Here is a 17,587-nt window from a genome sequence, read left to right as displayed (position 1 = left end):
TATGTCACAGAACTGCTTAGCACTTGAGTGACAACTGTAACAAATTTACCTCATAAACTATGGCTTTTTGAGTGGATCAGCTCCAGAATGTCTTTAATCTTATGCATTAAGCTTTTTGGTTTACAGACTGTCTGTTCAAGACAATTAAAGTGTTTTAAACAGACAAATGAATTTAGTGTTAGGGTGACATCCTTTAACGTAATGTATCCAAATTAAATCAGTTATGCTTAAACTATGCAATTTAACAACAAAAGCAATTAAGCAGACACCTTGCTGTGCATCATTAATGCACAAACACACACACATGCTTTGGTTTATCACAAACTGAGAATTCATTCTCACAAACCGCTTTGAAATCCAGCTCATTGGGCTATTTTCATGCAAAGCAGTTGACACAGAAGACAATGTCATATCGTATGGCTTTTATGTTTTCTTTCTCTCTTACACACACATGCGTGCGCACATACAATATTTTATTCTGCTTTTCTCAGCACTATAAATCTGTCTCCTCAAGCTTTTCTTTCTTGGAAACTTTTATTTCTTTTTCTTTCTCTGGCTTTATTTTTGCAGTGTCGACAGATTAGTGCATGTGGCATTATACAGGCTGACTGTGTGTGTGGTTTAGATTGTGCTTTCATGCCATTGTACAGTGCCATTGCATCGTTTGTGTGTGTATCTGTGTGTTCGCTGTACTGTCTTTGAACTTTTTTCCCCACTACTTTTTGTTTTACCCAGCAACTCTGTGACATTGTTTTAGTCAGCTAGAAGTGAAAGAAACACCTAAGTCGGGTACTTAGCACACGTAGTGAAGGACACTGTGAGGAGCAGCAGGGGCACAAAAGTGAGGGATGAAATGAGATGGATGAGGGACGGAGAAAGGGGACAAGGACTTAAGGGCAAAATGTGAGTGGCCATGTGGGTAAAAGTAATGAGAGAGCAGACGGAGGGAGGCAAAAAAGTGTGCAAAGAAAAAAGAGTAATAAAGAGTTGATGAATGGAAAGATGGCTGGGGTGAGGGAAGGAAAGAGGGTAGGGTGCTGTTTGTGTTGCCATGAGGGATAACAATGGATGGGGGAGAAAACGGCCGGTGAGTAAAGATGGTGAAAAAGATTGGTGGGTGGAATAGAAAAGGTGCTGAAGAGAGATGTTGGAAAGGAGGTGGAAGAAGGAGGCAGATGACTCCAAATTGAGGACAGTGTACAGCATTCAGTGGCGCTGTAAGGCAACAAAAATGAAAATCACTGCAAGACCGCAGCTTTGAAATGATTGGGGCTGAAAGGTAAGCACTCAGAGGGGCTGTGTGGACAACAGGGGAGATAGCAGGGGAGTGGGTTGAGAGGGTAGGAGGTAGAGGTGTTTTTGACAGCACTAGAGGTCCAGGAAGGACGAAAAGTGGAATAGAGGAAAAGGAGGTGAATTAAGCAGAGCTGAGGAGCATTTAGACCGTGGAGCACAAACAACTGGGGGACTGTGGATCTTCTCTGTAGCTTAAAGGGCATATTTTAACTATGAATACAGTTTTTACAGAAGCATACTTTAATAGTGTTCTACAAATCATTACGTTATATTGTATTATTGTTAATGAAGTAGCCTGGAGGTCAGTCAATAATGTGGACGTTGACAATACTCTGCTACACTCCAGACTGAAGACTTAACTTTGATTCAAAAGCTAGAGTTGTGCTTGCCGTCAGCAGATGGGTGCTTTTGTCAGTGTGGAAAATTGGAAGCAGGGGTTACATGGTGCATGGAAACAAGGTGACTCTGATTTAGTAATATTAGGTGGCCAAAAAAAAGCTAAGCATGCTCTGCACCAAGAGTTGTGGCGAGGCAGTCATCCTTCACCACATCACATAAATCTTGTGTGTCAGTCAAGATAGCAGAGTACATGTATTTACAGGCACTCGAGTTTTACAGGAAGGTAACACATCAACCCCTCTTCTTTATGTGTGTTTTTATCATGTCCATGTCTCCATCTATTTAAACTGTAGGATGGCTCACAGTAGTCTTTTTGACAGCTTGAAATGAAAGTGTTTTCAGGCTCTTGGAGGCTCTCCTGTATTCACAGAGTAATGCAGAAAAAAAGTCATGTTTTGTGTTACAGTGGGTTTTTACATGGAGCCTACAATATGTTTCTTCTTTAATGCAATATACTCTTATCCATGTATGCACAACTCTTTTTACAGTTTCCTCTTTGCTTTGTCTTTTTTTAGTTACCACAGAGCAGGCTGTGTATGACTCGAAATAATTTTGCAATGCATGTGGAAACAAGCAGGAACAGCTCGCTAAAAATATGTCTTTAGTCAGTGCTGCAGTGTGGTGACCTGTAGAATAAGAATTATTTGCCTTGGTGCACTCTTACCACAAATAATTACCATGATCAAAGCTGTGACTTGGTGTCGCCCACAGTTGCAACAGATATTTTTATCACTTTTCACCAAAGCTAAATTTCCTTTGTATGCTTGGAAAAATAACATGTTCTTTTTTGTTTGTTTTTCCCTCCTCTCTTCTCCCTCTTTCTCCCTTGCCTCCGTCCAGCCTGTGAGCTGATGAACCGTGGTATCCTGGCTCTGGTTAGTTCAATCGGCTGCATGTCTGCGGGCAGCCTCCAGACTCTGGCCGATGCCATGCACATCCCCCACCTCTTTATCCAGCGCTCCCCAGCGGGAACACCTCGCTCCTCCTGCCCACCAACCAGTCGCATCCCTGGAACAGATGACTACACCCTAATGGTCCGCCCACCCGTCTATCTCAATGAGGTCATCATGCAAGTGGTGTCTGAGTACAGCTGGCAGAAGTTCATCCTCTTCTATGATTCTGATTTTGGTAAGGAGATAACATTTTGGAAGCAGTCAAATCAATTATTAATACCAGCATTCATTAAGACTTCCTATATATTAGTTTTTAGAGAGATCTATCTGTCTTTTCTCTCTGTCTGTATGTTTGTGTGTGTGTGTGTGTGTGTGTGTGTGTGTGTGTGTGTGTGTGTGTCTGCATATACATACAAACGTACATGTATGTATCAGAAAATGCAGTTAGTGAGGTTAAGAGTCCTTCCGCACACAGATTACCATGCCAGAGTGCAGTACTGTAACAGTAGCCCGGGCAGCAGTTCAAAGCCAGAATGCAATAACTGCGCAGTCAAAGAGCAGAGTCTATGTTTGTCTTGGTATAAGGTCGGTTTAATAGGAACCACATTTTGAAAAAGATGAAAATGTACAGAAATGACACATTTCTTTTTCCTGCTAATTTTTATCTTGGCCTTTTAATTGAAAATGCATTGCCAGGCAACAGCTTGTGTCCATGTTCTGTCAGCTGATGTCATTCACGCAGAGACAGAGAGCAATGTGTCATATTCTGAAAACCAGGCCCACAGGAGGGGGAAACTCTCAGTGCCACAATATGCAACCAAGGACTTAAACACTAACAAAATGCCTGTAGCTAGCTAAAATCATAAGATATCAGAATGTCAAAGGATTATTTCAGCACCTTATGTCTCCCAGAGAGGAAAAGTTTGCTTGACAAACTTGGTACCGCCGGTCTATGTCAGTGTCCTTTACCTTTTTTTGGAAAAAATGATCCCACTGACTGCTTTGAAATGCTTTGATATTTACATCTATTTGATGGAATCACAAGGTAAGATCATCTTTAAACTAACAAAGATCATAACCAGGCATTACATAGCTTAGATAGCTTTAACCTCTACAGTTTGTCTGGCCAAATAAGCTTAATGCTTGCTGCAAGTCAACATATTGAGGGTCAGGATCCCACAGTTTTTCCTGCTAATGTCTTGTTTGTTTTTTGGTTGGCACCTAGTAAAAACTTAGTTATGGCAGCTTTTAGGGTTTTTGTGTGTGTGTTGTTTGCTACCAGTTGTTAATGATAAAGAGGCACCTTCACACAATACAAAGTCAGTGGAGAGCGATGATTTGTTTACCGTTTCGGTGGGAGCAGGACTTAGTCTGTCTCTATACGCTGCAGAATATTCCAACAGGAAATGTGAAGAGACCTGTTTAGATTGTTTATGTTGTCCAGCTGGAAACGGTCGGCAATAAAACAGATGCCAGAAAGCCACATACAGCTTATTATCAGGGTGTCTGCAGGTCCTTTAAAGTCTCAAAATGTCTTGAATTCAACTTTATACATTTAAACCATTAAATAATATTTAATTTTAGAATTTGAAGTCTTAATTGCCACAAACATTATCAAATGGTATTTATTTATCCTTTATTTATTTGTTTTATACGTGCTTTACCTCTTGGCAAAATGTAGATTAACCTAATTCAGGCTGATAATTATATTCCTACATTAAATTTACCATTTCAATGGAGGAGCATATATAGTTACCTCTATATTTGCCTTGCAACACTTGAACAACAAAATATTATCTGTACTATAATCAGTCTTAAATTTGGTTAAAAAAGGTATTTTTTAAAAAAAACTGAAAAAGCCTAAATTTAAGACAACAGTGGACATAACTCAACCAAATATGAAGTTACTGCATTTTATTTCTGTAGGGCAGTGGTATATCTATGAAACGGCTGTTTTCGTGAATTTCGAATTTATCTAATGTAACAGTACCGATGGTTTCCCAGCATGGTAGTACATTAGTGAGCTAATGGATTTATGGATAAGTCAGAAAAAGCACTGCTCTCTCTCTCTTTGTCTCTTTCTCTCTTGCTGTCTTTCTGCCAAACGAACACAGACACACAGGCAGACATGGACATGGACTGAATACACACAGAAACAGACAAAAACACACGTGCATCTGTACTCCACTTTAAGATGTTGACACATCAGTCTGCCGCGTGTGTGCATGATGTCTCATTTTAGCCTGTTTCTCCGTCTCTCTCTGTCTCTTCGCCCTCTCTCTTTCCAGTCCATTAACTCTAACATTAGACTAGAGACATCCTATGTCTATTTTATAAAGTGCTACTCTATTTCTACAGTCTCTTAGCTTCCTTCCACAGAAATGTTATATTCGGTGCATGTGTAGATGTATTCATAATGTGCTGGTATGTTTGTGCATGTGTTACATATTGTATGCCCGACTTTTGCAATTGCTTTGCCACTAGTTAATATCATCATATGTTGTGGCACAGCTGTCGCTCTTTTTTTGAGGTAGGGTCACAAAAGCACATGCCCTGTGAGTTCATGCCATCACACTGCCAACAGCCGGCACTGATCTGGTTTGCACTTCATAACTCTAGATTGACCGTCTGTTTCTTCACTATGAGGTCCCTCTCTCACCCACCTTGTTCTGGCACTTTTATGTGTAAAGCTAATTTAACTCTGACTCATACAGTGGAGTACACCCCTGGTGCTCTGCTCCTAATGGGCTTAAACCTAAAAGCATGTTGCATTCTGGATCACACCCCAATGAGTGATGTCAGAGCAGACATTTTGCTAGCTAATGGAAAACACCAGCTATGACATCATTCAGTTGGTGGGTGGACTGAAGTCTCACACACCTAAAAGTTTCAGCCCGCAGAGAAAAGTGTAACAGTGTTCTGCATTAGGTAATTTAATGTTGATGTAATCCTTATAGCCATAATGGGGCTCCATCTCACTCATTGTAGTCAATTAACACAATTAATGTGTTGTATACATTGATCTCCAACGGAACCTCTCCAGCAAAATTGTTTAGCAATGCATCCCACAGGCCTGAAACTCAATCTTCCAAGGCATTAAAGCATTTTATTGGTGTATTGAATATGTGCTGTGGAAGTATGTTCCAGTGAGCTCTTTCAGGCAGTTTATATTTAATTAATACTGAATAGTGGCCTTTCTGCATGCGCTATTCCCACACTGCTGAAGTCAATGATAGTGTGTAAAGGCACAGAATACCCCAGTCTTTGCTGTTACTTCAAAAAAGACAATATTCCTGCTAAAATGTTGACATGGCTAATGAAAATAAATATTCCACTAATATTTCTGTTTGCATGCAGCCATGCATATTCCACTTAACAGGTCCTAACATGTTGTTTATGACGCCTAAATGTGCAAAAGTGAAACAGCTGAAGCCTCTTGTGCCATTTTGCTTCTTTGCATCAAAATGAGATATCTTCAAAGTTTTCCTCAGGTGGTGTTCATGTCTAACCATGCAAACTAAGCCTCCCTCTCTCTTTCCTTCAACCACTGTCTTGTCAAGGTCGACGTGGCAAAATTTGCACAAATCCAAAAGCCTGCTGATATCCAAGTCTTTCATAAACTTTGAAAGCAGGTGAATTCTCCTGTCCAGAAATTTGGGCTTTTCATTTGGATACTGCAATTTTACCTCAGCCTGGCAGACTGTTGGCTAGTTGGTTTGTGTACAACGTATCCATGACAACATCCAGAGCTGACCATAAACAGACAAGGGGCTGAGTATCATCCAACGCAGTAAAAAACCCAACTGATACATATTCTGAATGCACTGAATACACGTCCAAAGAATTCTCCAATTGCTTGAATATTATCTGCATATCCCACATATCTTAACTGAAAAGTGCTCCAACTGGAAAAAAGGCCCAATGTGAAATATCCAAATGGAACATGCTGTTTGCATGACTCACATCAAATTCAAAATCCTGTCATATTCTGAATTAAGGTGGAGTATTAGTGTCGATGTAAACATATAGCCAGAATAGCAAAGTCATTTTAGCAAACACCACGGTTAAGTCAACCCTGAGCAACTCTTGGAAACAGTGAAATAGATTTCCGTATAATGTACTCTGCAATAGTAGCATTTGTCACACTGATTCATGACATATGATGTGATGAGAGCCGAAGGGCTGTACATATGTTGTGTCTTTAACCGCCTGGAAAATGCAAAGTCGGGCTACTGGGTGCTGCTCTTGTGTCTACTCTGTGACAACTTTCATGAGCGCAGTGGCAGGTTGCGTCTGAGGTTGCTAAGTAACAATAACCAGCACTGTATCATAGCCCTCTTACCATAAATCCTGAGTGCAGAGCTGATCTTCTTCCAGGTGTTTCTTACATGTGTACTGGGCATTAAATGCCGTCTGTGGGAGTGATGTAAAGTTCAGGTTATCCCTGCATTAAAATGATCAACTTCCCCTCCTCTGTAGTTATCAGAGACTGATATATATAGAGGAAAGGAGAGAGCCAGCTGTGATCTGTTGTTCCTCATCACACGACGTGCAGCAGTGCACTGCACAGTTGAATTATGTTAATTTTAGGGCACAGTCAGTGTGCTCTGACATATAGGTGTTCAGAACGCGTGCACATCACGACAGCGTCTGTGGGGCTTTTGAGTGCACCTGTGCACGTCTTAATAGACCACAATAGAATTGAGTGTGCAAAAGACGCAGCATGTGCACGGCCCCAAAGCCTTTCATGGGCGACAGTATACAGTAGGAAATGTTCATCTGTATGAAGACATCATGTCTTTTAGTCAGGACGAGGTGCTGTGCTGAATCTGGATCTGACTGCATCTCTCCTTAATCATAGAGAGATTGCTAGCACATATTTGCCTATCTATACAACTCATATCTGCTTGACTGCAAGTTGTCAAAAGTTATCTGCAGGATTTTGTCGACCTGTGAGACCTTTCTCATAAACTGGTATCTGAATCATCACATGTGGTTCCTGGTTATTTTTCATCTGCACTAAAGTTCTGCACAACTGTAAAAGCCTCCATCACAAAATATAAATTTAACCTTTTTTAAGTTGCATACAAATTAACAACAAATATTTCCATGCCTGCTGGGGAGAGACTTTCACTCTGACCTCAATCTAACCCTATCAAGAAGACTGAGAGTAGGAACACTGTTTCCCCCTGGCTACACAGCCTTCAATCAACTGGTTTAAATCCAAAATTTGTTCCCAAATGGGGTATAGTTCACACAAAATATCTACACAATAGATCCCATTCACACACACATAGAAATGCACACAAACGCACACATGTTCACTTAAATCCCTTTCTCCCCCCTGCGCTCTGTGACCACTGATTCAGCACATGGATCCTCTGGGTTTTGGCAGCGCTGTTCTCTCAGCTACAGAAGGCCCTTTAAAGATATCACCATTGTTCCCTAATGGCCTCACCCCCTGCTCAAGGAGAGAAGGGAGAAAGAAAAGAGCTAAAAGAGAGAGAGAGAGAGCGAGAAAGCGAGGTGGAGCGAGAGGGAGAGACAGAGATGGCCTTTTAAGATGATAGCCATGTTCCCAGAAGGCCTCGCCTCTGTACAAGGAGCGTTCTTTAGAGAACAGACTGTTGAGTGTGTCCTCTCAAATGAAGCTACGGTGCAACTGTCCCAATCCCTATTTTCAGCTCTACTGGTGCGCTCCGGACATTGAGAACACATGTTTTCTCTCTATTATCTCTCGCTCCCACCACTCGAAGTTTATCCCTCTCCCTCTCCCTCTGTCTTCCTTTCTTTTCTGCCATTCTTTTTCGTACTCCTGCTCTCATCTTTCTTTCCTTTCTTTTCAGTCTGTCCTCAGGTGTCTTCTATTCACACTGTAAAACCTAATATATATTAAACTGTGAGTGACAAGTTACTGTTACCTGCTGAGTGACCTTGACCATAATCCAGTCAAAACATGGCACCACTGGCCTTGTTGAGCTAATGTGGGAAGTACCACTTAGTGGTAATAGCAGTGTTGACATTAAGATGATTTGTTTTGTTTTGCTTTTAGCCAATGACAAGGGGGGCTCGAGGCACAATAGTAAAAGGTTATAGCCGAACGAGAGAGCTGTTTTAAAAGTGGGATGCTTGTTAGGTGGCTTTTCCTTTATAAAGAGAGAACAATAAAAGTGCTGATATTTGGGCCTAGTATGCTTTGTTTGATAAAAGTGAAAGCACATGAAAATGATAAAAGGCAAGTAAACTTTTCACTATAAGTTGCAGTTGTGCATATAATTATGTGAGAAGCGTCTCCACAGAAACGGTTCTGTGTCTCTGGATTGGCTATTTGGACACAAGCCAGTTAAATGCATTGCCTCGGTCCAGACCTTTAAGTCCGCCCACTCAGCTGAGTTTGAGTCGACTGATTCTGGTCTAATATCAGTACATGAAATAGTGGTTTCTCAGTTTAAATGAAAAACAACAATTAAGCACCACAGGGGGATTAATAATTAACCAATCAGCACCATGGACGGGACTAATGCCATTGTCGTGCTGTTGTCAAGTGTTTACAAGAGGTCCACAGCAACCAGTGACCTGAGCCAAGACTGTTATTATGCAGGTAGTGTTTTTCCATCGCACAGCACTGTAGGTACAGTCAGAGCCTGTTGCCTGCAGCTCATTTAACATCTCACTGTGGCTGTTTCTGCTTTTACTTTCCTCCCTATCGCATTAGGAGACTTGTTGTTATTGAAGAAAAGCTGCTAACAAAGTTCCACTAATTCTGTGGTAAACATGTTCAATTTCCTTAAGATTCTTCGCAATAAAAGCCTTTGATCGTTTTTTCATATAAAAAAGATTTTATTGTGAGGCCTCAAAATGAGGAAATGTTGAGTTTTAATTAATTCAGGCAGTAACTTAACCTACATTAAACAGTAACAATAAAGGAGAGAAACCAAACGTCAGACCACAGAGATGCAGATGAAGCTACAAAAGCACTGAACACACAGACTTTAAAAACATCTCTCTCCTGCACAGACAAGAGTTGAGTGTCGCACACATGCTTCTTTGAGGGGGAGAAGAGGGACATATCTCTTTGATATATATCTTCAGACTTCATAGTTTGCTTTTATTTCACTTCACTCTAAAAAGCCCGGCAAAACAGGTATGTTGGCATGGCAACACATCAGCGTTAGAATGACTCAAGATATGCTGGTCTCTTGTGGTTGGTTAGAGAAAATCGAATCTCCCTCCCCCACGGAAATCAGCTGCAGGGGATGCAATTTCAGATTAATGACGAAAATGGAGTGAAACAAGTTGACAGTTCTGTCTGATATCAGGCAACCAAATGCATACGCACGGGATGCAGAGATCAGATTTGCAAAGAGGAACTACTCTGAAAAGCTTAAAAACAGGTTTTCAGCCAACAACCCTGTGCCAGTGTGGAGGAGCCTGCGGGACATCACCAGCGACAGGAGATCATCCCCTCACACTGTGGAGACCCATCAACTGGCCGACATCCTGAATAAGTTACACTGCAGGTTTGATAAGCCATCATCACACCCCTCGCCCGCTCTGACTCAGACATCACACAACCAAGTCCACCCCCTGCTGCCTTCCCCTCACCCCTCCCCACTGGCCCCCCGCCTGCACTTAGGATCTGTAAAGATGATGTGTGTCAGCTGTTACACAAGACGGAGGACAAGAAAGGCACCTGGCCTAGGTGGCGGATCACCCTCCTGTCTCAAAGTCTGTGCTGACCAGCTGGCCTCCGTTCTCACACAGATCTTCAACAGATCACTGGAGCTTTGTGAAGTCTCCTCCTGTTTCAGACACTCCAAAATCATCCAGGTTCCCAAAAAAACCCTCCATCACAGGATTAAGGGACTTCAGGCCTGTTGCCCTCTGTGGTCACGAAATCCTTTGAAAAAATGGTGCTGACCCACCTAAAGTACATCACAGGACCCCTGCTGGACACCCTGCAGTTTGCCTACCACACAAACGGGTCAGTGGGTGATGCAAGCAACATGGGATTGCAATACAACCTGCAATACCTCGACCTATTAGAGTTATCCCAAGGGTCCTGTTTGTGGACTTCATCTGGGCATTCAAAGCCATCATCCCAGAAATCCTTTGTTCCAGACTCACCTCGATCACTGTCCCAGCCCCCAATTGTCAGTGGATCACTACCCTACTGAAAGATCGGAGGCAGCAGATAAGAAAATCCCATCCAGTACCTGAACCATAAGCAGTGGCACCCCCCTGGGGTGTGTGTTCTCCCCACTGCTTTTCTCCCTCGATACCAACAACCGCACCTCAGGAGACCTGTCTGCTACACTCCTGAAATTTGCAGATGATACGCTGATCATCAGCCTCATCCAGGATGGTGACAAGTCTGGTGTGATCAGAACAACCTGGAGCTGAAGGCTGTGATGACAGTGGACCAAAAAGAGAGAGAGAGAGAGTGAGACATATTGAACAACACTGTCTGCTGTGGAATCCTTCAGGTTTTGGGCATCTGCCATGTCCCGTTAAAACTTAAGTGGACATCCAACATTAACACCAACAGGAAAAAGGTCCAGCAGAGGATATACTTCCTGCTCTGGCTCAGAAAGTTCAACCTGCCTCAGGAGCTGCCTATACAATTCTACACTGTAATAAGCAGGTCTGTTCTCTGCACATCCATCACTCTGTGGTTTGGCCCAGCCACCCAACAGCACAGGAATAGCCTACAACAGACAGTCATGAATAGGGAAAAAGTCACAGGTGTTGTCTCTGTCAACAATAACAACAGGCTGCCGCTTTGTCTGTGATGTGGGCATAAGACACAGACGCAAAGAGGCACCCTGTTGTGATGGTATGATTTGCACCAGCATAGTTGTCAGCAGTGTTACAAACTGCTGCCAGCATCTACCGTAATGAAAAGTCTCTAAAGGGCGGGGCGGTGGTTGGGTCCAACAAAAAAAAACCTTGACCTTTGCCTGGGAGGTGGCTGGTCACGTCTCATGTGATTGATAAGCCAAAACATAATGTTTTTTTTTCTAAATCTAAACATCTGCTTTTGTTGCACAAGGAAAAAAACATGAAAAAGTGTTTTGCCTACGGTGTCTATTAAGTCTATTCTGAAAAAGTCTGTATACATGTAATGGACAGAAACTGTACCTTTTCTGGGAAAAAATGGTGTATTTTGAAAAGAACTAATGCGTATAACAAGCAGAAATTGACACGCCATCATGGAAAGTCAAAAACAGGAGGCCACAGAGACAGAGTGCGTTGTATGTAGATGTGAAGGTCTTCTGACAAAGCAGCGTTCTTTGACAAGTTGGAGTGAAAATGTGTTGAATAACCCTGCAACACAAAGCATCCACTTTACTGGCATCTTTTTATAGGATTAGATACGTGCTGTAAACATGTGAATACCTGTCAAACATTACCCAAGCTTGTTATATAAACTGTTGTATCCTCCTACCTCATATATACTGTATAAATAACTTGTTATATGCATCATTCTATACAGCACCTTCCTACTTTGCAATACTTTGTATTGTTGTCCTTGTTTTCAGCTGGGTGTGTTTTCTTTGTGTGTACAGTGAGAACTTTGAAAAAAAAATGTTAGTCAAATTCCTGTTATGTGCACACATGCTGATTGTGGTACGGCTATTCATCTCACAGAGAATATTTGTATATTGATCAAATATTGGCTGCGGTTGTCAATTTGGCAGTGATTTAAAATGTCAGCTTAGCCCTTCATGCCTGTTTTCCATTACCTGCATGCTTATGGGGTATGTAGTTATAAATATTTTAGCAGAAATGTATAAATGAAATATGAAACCAATATGGTAAACTGGTGGCCCCCTCAAGCCATTTATACCAGGGCCTGTTTGTCATAATGCAGTCCACATATGATGCACTGTCCGGGGTCTGTGCCATGTGCCGAAAGTATAGGTTGGATTCCCTCCAGCTGTAACCCCTTTCCGTGGTTATTAAACATGTCTCTTTCACCTTGGATAGTGCTGCCTAATGAGGCATGTTAATAGTTTTAAAACAAAAAATCATACCTTGAAATCATACCTCCCTCTTATCTTTAACCCCCCCAACAATTTGCTCATTATTAAGTAATGGGCCAGATGAGAACAGATGAGAAAACTCATTTTTCCCCCCTTTATTCTTTATTACTAACACACAGTGAAAGGTGTGAAAATGTCAACCACTGATCTTGTGGGTTCATACAAAGAAGAGGAGTGTGAACTGTACTGTGCCTGCCGGTGTTCCAGTGAAGAGTGTCACCTCACCTTGTTGCATCTGCCCCTTTGTTGAGGTGGAAAAGAAAAGAATGTGACAGGGCAGATACGGGAGAGACATTTAATGAGGAAAGAAAAGGGTAAAAGAGAGAAAGAAATGGCACTGAATACAGAAATGCCTCATGCACTGGACAAGTTTAAAATATGCTATTGTTAGAGATGAATGTGAAATCTGATTTTGATCTTAAATGGATCACACATAGACTTTTAAAGTGTGAAGACACTAATGAAAAATAATCTGTATGAAATTGGAAATGTCAAGGTTTCACTTCAAGAAGATTAATTGTAGGTAAAATCCCAGCTTGCATCTGATCTCTTGGGAGGCTCTTTAAAAAAAAAAAAGAAAAGAAAAAAAAACATCAAGCAGAGAACAGGAGGATGCTTGGGGGAGGATACTTCTCAAGTTTTTCTTTTTCAAATGCCCAGACTTCCATGAGATGAAGAAATACTGAATATGGCAGGTATAAGAGTGACTTTATGTATTGCTAACTAACACTTACTAATTGAAAACTGTATAAAAATTCACATTTTAAACATATTGGGATTTTTCTCTGATAGGTGAGACATGTGGTAGTCATGTACCCTGTTTCCTATCTTATGGTTTAATAAAAAAAATAATTGTATTTCAAAGTATTTCATTTTAAGCACACAAGCTGAGCAATCCTGTTGTTGGTAATAGGCTAAACATCTCATATTTTATGTTTAAAATACAGATTTTGTTTTCCACTTTGATCGCATTTTGAAACACTATTTACATTGAACTGCCAGGTACAGACCTGTTAGGTGACACAGCTCCTTTTATTGGGAGGACATAATATAAAGCGACACAAAATGCACAGAGGACAAAGAAAGTGGGGCTGCTTAATATGCAAAAAAGTAAAAAATGTACAATTTTAGAGGGAATGGTAAGCTTTGTGTTTCATTTTCACAGAAAAAAAATGTTGATGATGTGCTTTTTGTAAATGTGCAGTCCTAAAAGAGAAGCAAGTTAATAAGCAAAACCTCTGCAAACTCATAGGACTTTTGCATGAATGTTTGTTTGGACAAAAATGCATTTCTTATGTTGTGAAAATCTATTTTTATTCATTATTTCATTAACTTGTGCAAAATGTAATCATTTAATAATCTGTTATTTTGCTTCAGCAATGTGACATAAACATGCATGCCAATAAAGCTGATTTTAATTTGTATTTTGACCTTTTGCAAAAGTGAAGAGTTGTCAAATTTGAATGGCATCTGAACTGCAAAGGACAAAATAGAGAGAAGAAGGGAAAACAGGAGAGAGGAGAGCATGAAGAAATTTGCCGAGCATGAAGCCGTTTATAGAGACAGGGGAAAGAGGATGGATGAGAGACGGATACATAGATGCATAGATGGATATCTTTTTTTAACGATAGTGAAGCCCAGAGACGCTGCAGGGGGGGAAGCTTGTGGGAGGTGAAAGAGGAGGTGAAAAATACATAAAAGCTGTGCCAAGAGAGACGTGGGGAAAGTTGATGATAAAGGCAGATTCAGACGAACTGAGGCAAACAGGTACACTCATGAGCCAAACACCAAAGGTCTACAAGCTTTATTCAGGGAGGTCATGTCTTACTTTGTCTCCTCCAGAGTAAAATCGTTCAGAGAGCAAGAGAGAAAAAGAGATAAGAGAGATTGTGAATATATAAGGGAAAACAGAAACGGCAAAGCAGAGAGGGAATAGGGACGGAGATCTAAAGGCATAGCAGATTTGGTAGGGCAGAGTAAAAGACAGTCAGGAAAGCAGATAAACAGAAAAAAAACATCTGAAAGGGGTGTAAAACCCTTTAAAAACGGATGTGACTCCAGGGTAGAGGTTTATATCCTCAGAGGACACTGGAGGTAAAGTGTCTTTGGCAATTAAAAGCTGAGAAAGAGAGAAACTAAAGCAGGGCAGAGGGAGAGATGACAATCTAACTGCATTAAGAATACGGAGGTACGGCAGATTGCGGAAGGGATTTTTATAGAACGAAACCTAAGAAGCTAAAAGTTTTTCCGGATAGCCAGATTCTTCTCAAAATTGGGTTTTTGGTAAACCACTGAATAGGCAGTCAGGGCAGAAAGAGGGTAACCATAACTAGATGAAGGGAATGAAGGAAAACAGTTATGTTGCACTTTTATTCACAGTATTTTAGCTGTAATTTTTATATCCCATGTTCCAGCCTTGTTTAAACTCAGGGGCCATTTAAAACCCTGTTTATTTGCTGGCCCCATTAATCATGCTATCATGTTGCGAGTGTCTTCTTTTAGGGCTTTTTCATTGGCACTTTTGGCTTATTTGTAAATTGGTGTCAGTTCAAACATGCTGAGTCATGCATTGAAGGAGACTGTGGCTGGATATAAGCGACTAGAGGGGCAAGATGGATGCGAGCAGAGGCAAATTGGTCTAACTGGTCATGTGTAGTGGGCATGCAGGTTAGGAGTCGGACCAAACGTGCACCTGACCACCTCCAACAGCGGTGACATCTCACCAACTGCACACTCCCCTTCTCCCCCTTAAACAAGTGTGTTGCAAGACTCAACTCATGTCTGGGCACAAAGAAAGATGTTTTCAGAAGTCTGTGTGTTCAGATCTCAGTACTTTTGTAGCTTCTAGCTGAGTCTCTGTGGTTTGAAGTTTGATTTCTCTCCTGCGTCTCTGTTTGTACTTTAAGATATCTGCTCTGTTTTACTGTTTCATGTTTGCTTTCAGCTGTATAAGAGTCATGTTAAGTTACTGCTGATGAAAACCCAACATTTCCTAATTTTGCTGCTTCCCAAGAAAAGCTTTAACATAACAAAATCATAAGGGACTTTTATTGTGAAGATATATAAGAAATTAAATGTGTTTAGCACCATTAAGTGAAACTGATAGCAGCAAGTCTGCTAATACCACAGGGAGGAAGAGCACAAACAGAAACAGCCACAGTGAGATGTTAGATGAAGAGCTGCAGACAACAGGCTCACTCTGCAAACATCCCAACAAGCAGACTTCTTTGACCTTCCAGGCTGTGATGGAAAAACACTTGCAGCAGAATAACAGGGGGCTTTAGCCGTGGATCAGACCACAGCTTTTAAATGTCATCACTCAAGACAAGCAGTCACCAGTTTAGGACAGTAAAAAGAAAATTTGCCTGAAAGAAAGCAAAACAAGAGGAAAAAAAACAAAACAAAACAATAAAATTACCCCAAAAATCCCTATATGTGTGTGTGTGTGTGTGTGTGTGTGTGTGTATGTATGTATATATATATGTGTGTCTGTGTGTGTTTTAATAAAACATATTTTTAAATATGTTTAAATAAAACAATTCTGTGTAGTTTTCTGAACAGTTTAACTTCCAATTTTTAAAAACGGATTTAAAGGTCATTTTCTTGTCACAATTTTTCTAATTTCTTGCAATTTTGTAGGACATTTCTTGCCATCTTGGTCATTACCTTTGTCCACGTGTTTTCAAAAAACAACCAAAAAATAACCCACTTTGTGTAGGTGTCAAAGGTGAAATAGCTTGTGAAAGGCATCTCAACAGAGCAAATTAAAACTGATGTCAATCGAGGTTTCAAGGGGTTAAAGCAGGTAGCCCTGTAGTGATGATAATGCAGATCCTTGTGAGCTGGGCTGACTGGCAGAATTGAACCAATTCAAGCCAGGCCAGCGTATGTTTATGGGAAACACCATTTGTAGTTTCGGTCATGGTTCTAGTGTCTACTGGAAGCATTTTAATGTTGAAACATCTTTAGCTTGGCTGTTTTTTTAGCAAACAAAATTCTAGTGTTTTTGTCACATGCGTCATAGATGGCATTGGCACAACATCTAGAAGGGCTGTCGATTGCTTCTGTCAACAACAATAAATCCACATTTCTACACCTCCAGTGGTCACTGGGGATCAGAATCCCAGGACACTTGTTTTGGAGGAAAATGTGCTTGGGTCTAAAATGCTTTTTCCCATTTGTGTGATGACCATCAGATAGTTTGTGCAGTTTAGACAAAGTCAAAGCAGCTCAGGGCATAGGAAGGTCAGGCCATGAAAGTAAGAGGGAAAGAAGTGAGAAGGAAATAGAGGGAAGTTTAGTCACTTAAGGTATGTGAAAGTCAGAGAAAGGGTGTGTAGGGGGGAGACTAAAAGCCAGAGAAGATTTGGGGAGATAGGGAAGGTGACGCACACCTAAAAGGTGCCAAGCCTTTTATAGAGTGTTGTTTTTTTTACAAGTGTTGGTTAAGCTCTCTGTGGGGACTCTGGGAATGTGAGGCCTGAGGCTTTAGGAGAAAAAAGAGTGGAAGAGAGGAAGAGAAGGAGGAAAATAAAGCAAAAGAGGGGTGGACGGAGATAGGCACTTAGATCTAAAGGAATAGACGATTTAGAGAGCAATAGGCAGTCAGGAAGACTGCCGATGCTTGAGGGGTAAAGCATTTTATTTCCTATATGGAGGTAAACTTCCCAAGTTTAGGTTCAGATCCCTAGAGCTGGGTACTTGAACATTTTCAGCTACAACTTCAGCTGATGATTTAATTCTCCAGGCCTGGGCTTACGAGAAACAGACTTGCCTTCCATTTGAGGCTCAATCCATATTTTAAGAACCACTGCCTTTGAGCCATACAACAGTGAAAAGCCTGGGGCAGGGATAAGGATAGCCAGAGGTAAAGGCTGGAGGGAAAGACAAAGCAAAGAGATGAGGATGTTGGTCTAATAGCAGAACAGGGTGCAGATAGCATGAGAGGCAGCT

The 17,587-nt window shown here is 41.2% G+C and overlaps 1 protein-coding gene across 5 annotated transcripts in view; it reads left to right on the top strand.

Moving 5' to 3' along the window:
- Positions 1-17,587, top strand: part of grid2 (glutamate receptor, ionotropic, delta 2) — a 587,880-nt gene that overhangs the window by 331,356 nt on the left and 238,937 nt on the right. For all 5 annotated transcript variants that reach the window (XR_015776434.1, XM_088076650.1, XM_088076651.1 and 2 more), the window contains exon 3: positions 2,536-2,823. Coding sequence is in view for 4 of the 5 variants with exons in the window: in XM_088076650.1 (XP_087932776.1) it covers positions 2,536-2,823 (288 nt within the window). In the remaining variant the exon portion in view is untranslated. The remainder of the gene's footprint in view (positions 1-2,535; positions 2,824-17,587) is intronic.

The sequence above is a fragment of the Plectropomus leopardus genome, chromosome 4 (assembly GCF_026936395.1).
Source record: "Plectropomus leopardus strain MGB_pleo_1.0 chromosome 4, ASM2693639v1, whole genome shotgun sequence".
In the NCBI taxonomy this organism is placed as follows: domain Eukaryota; kingdom Metazoa; phylum Chordata; class Actinopteri; order Perciformes; family Serranidae; genus Plectropomus; species Plectropomus leopardus.
The sequence above is the reverse complement of the archived record's forward strand: the minus strand, read 5'-3'. Positions and strand labels throughout refer to the sequence as shown.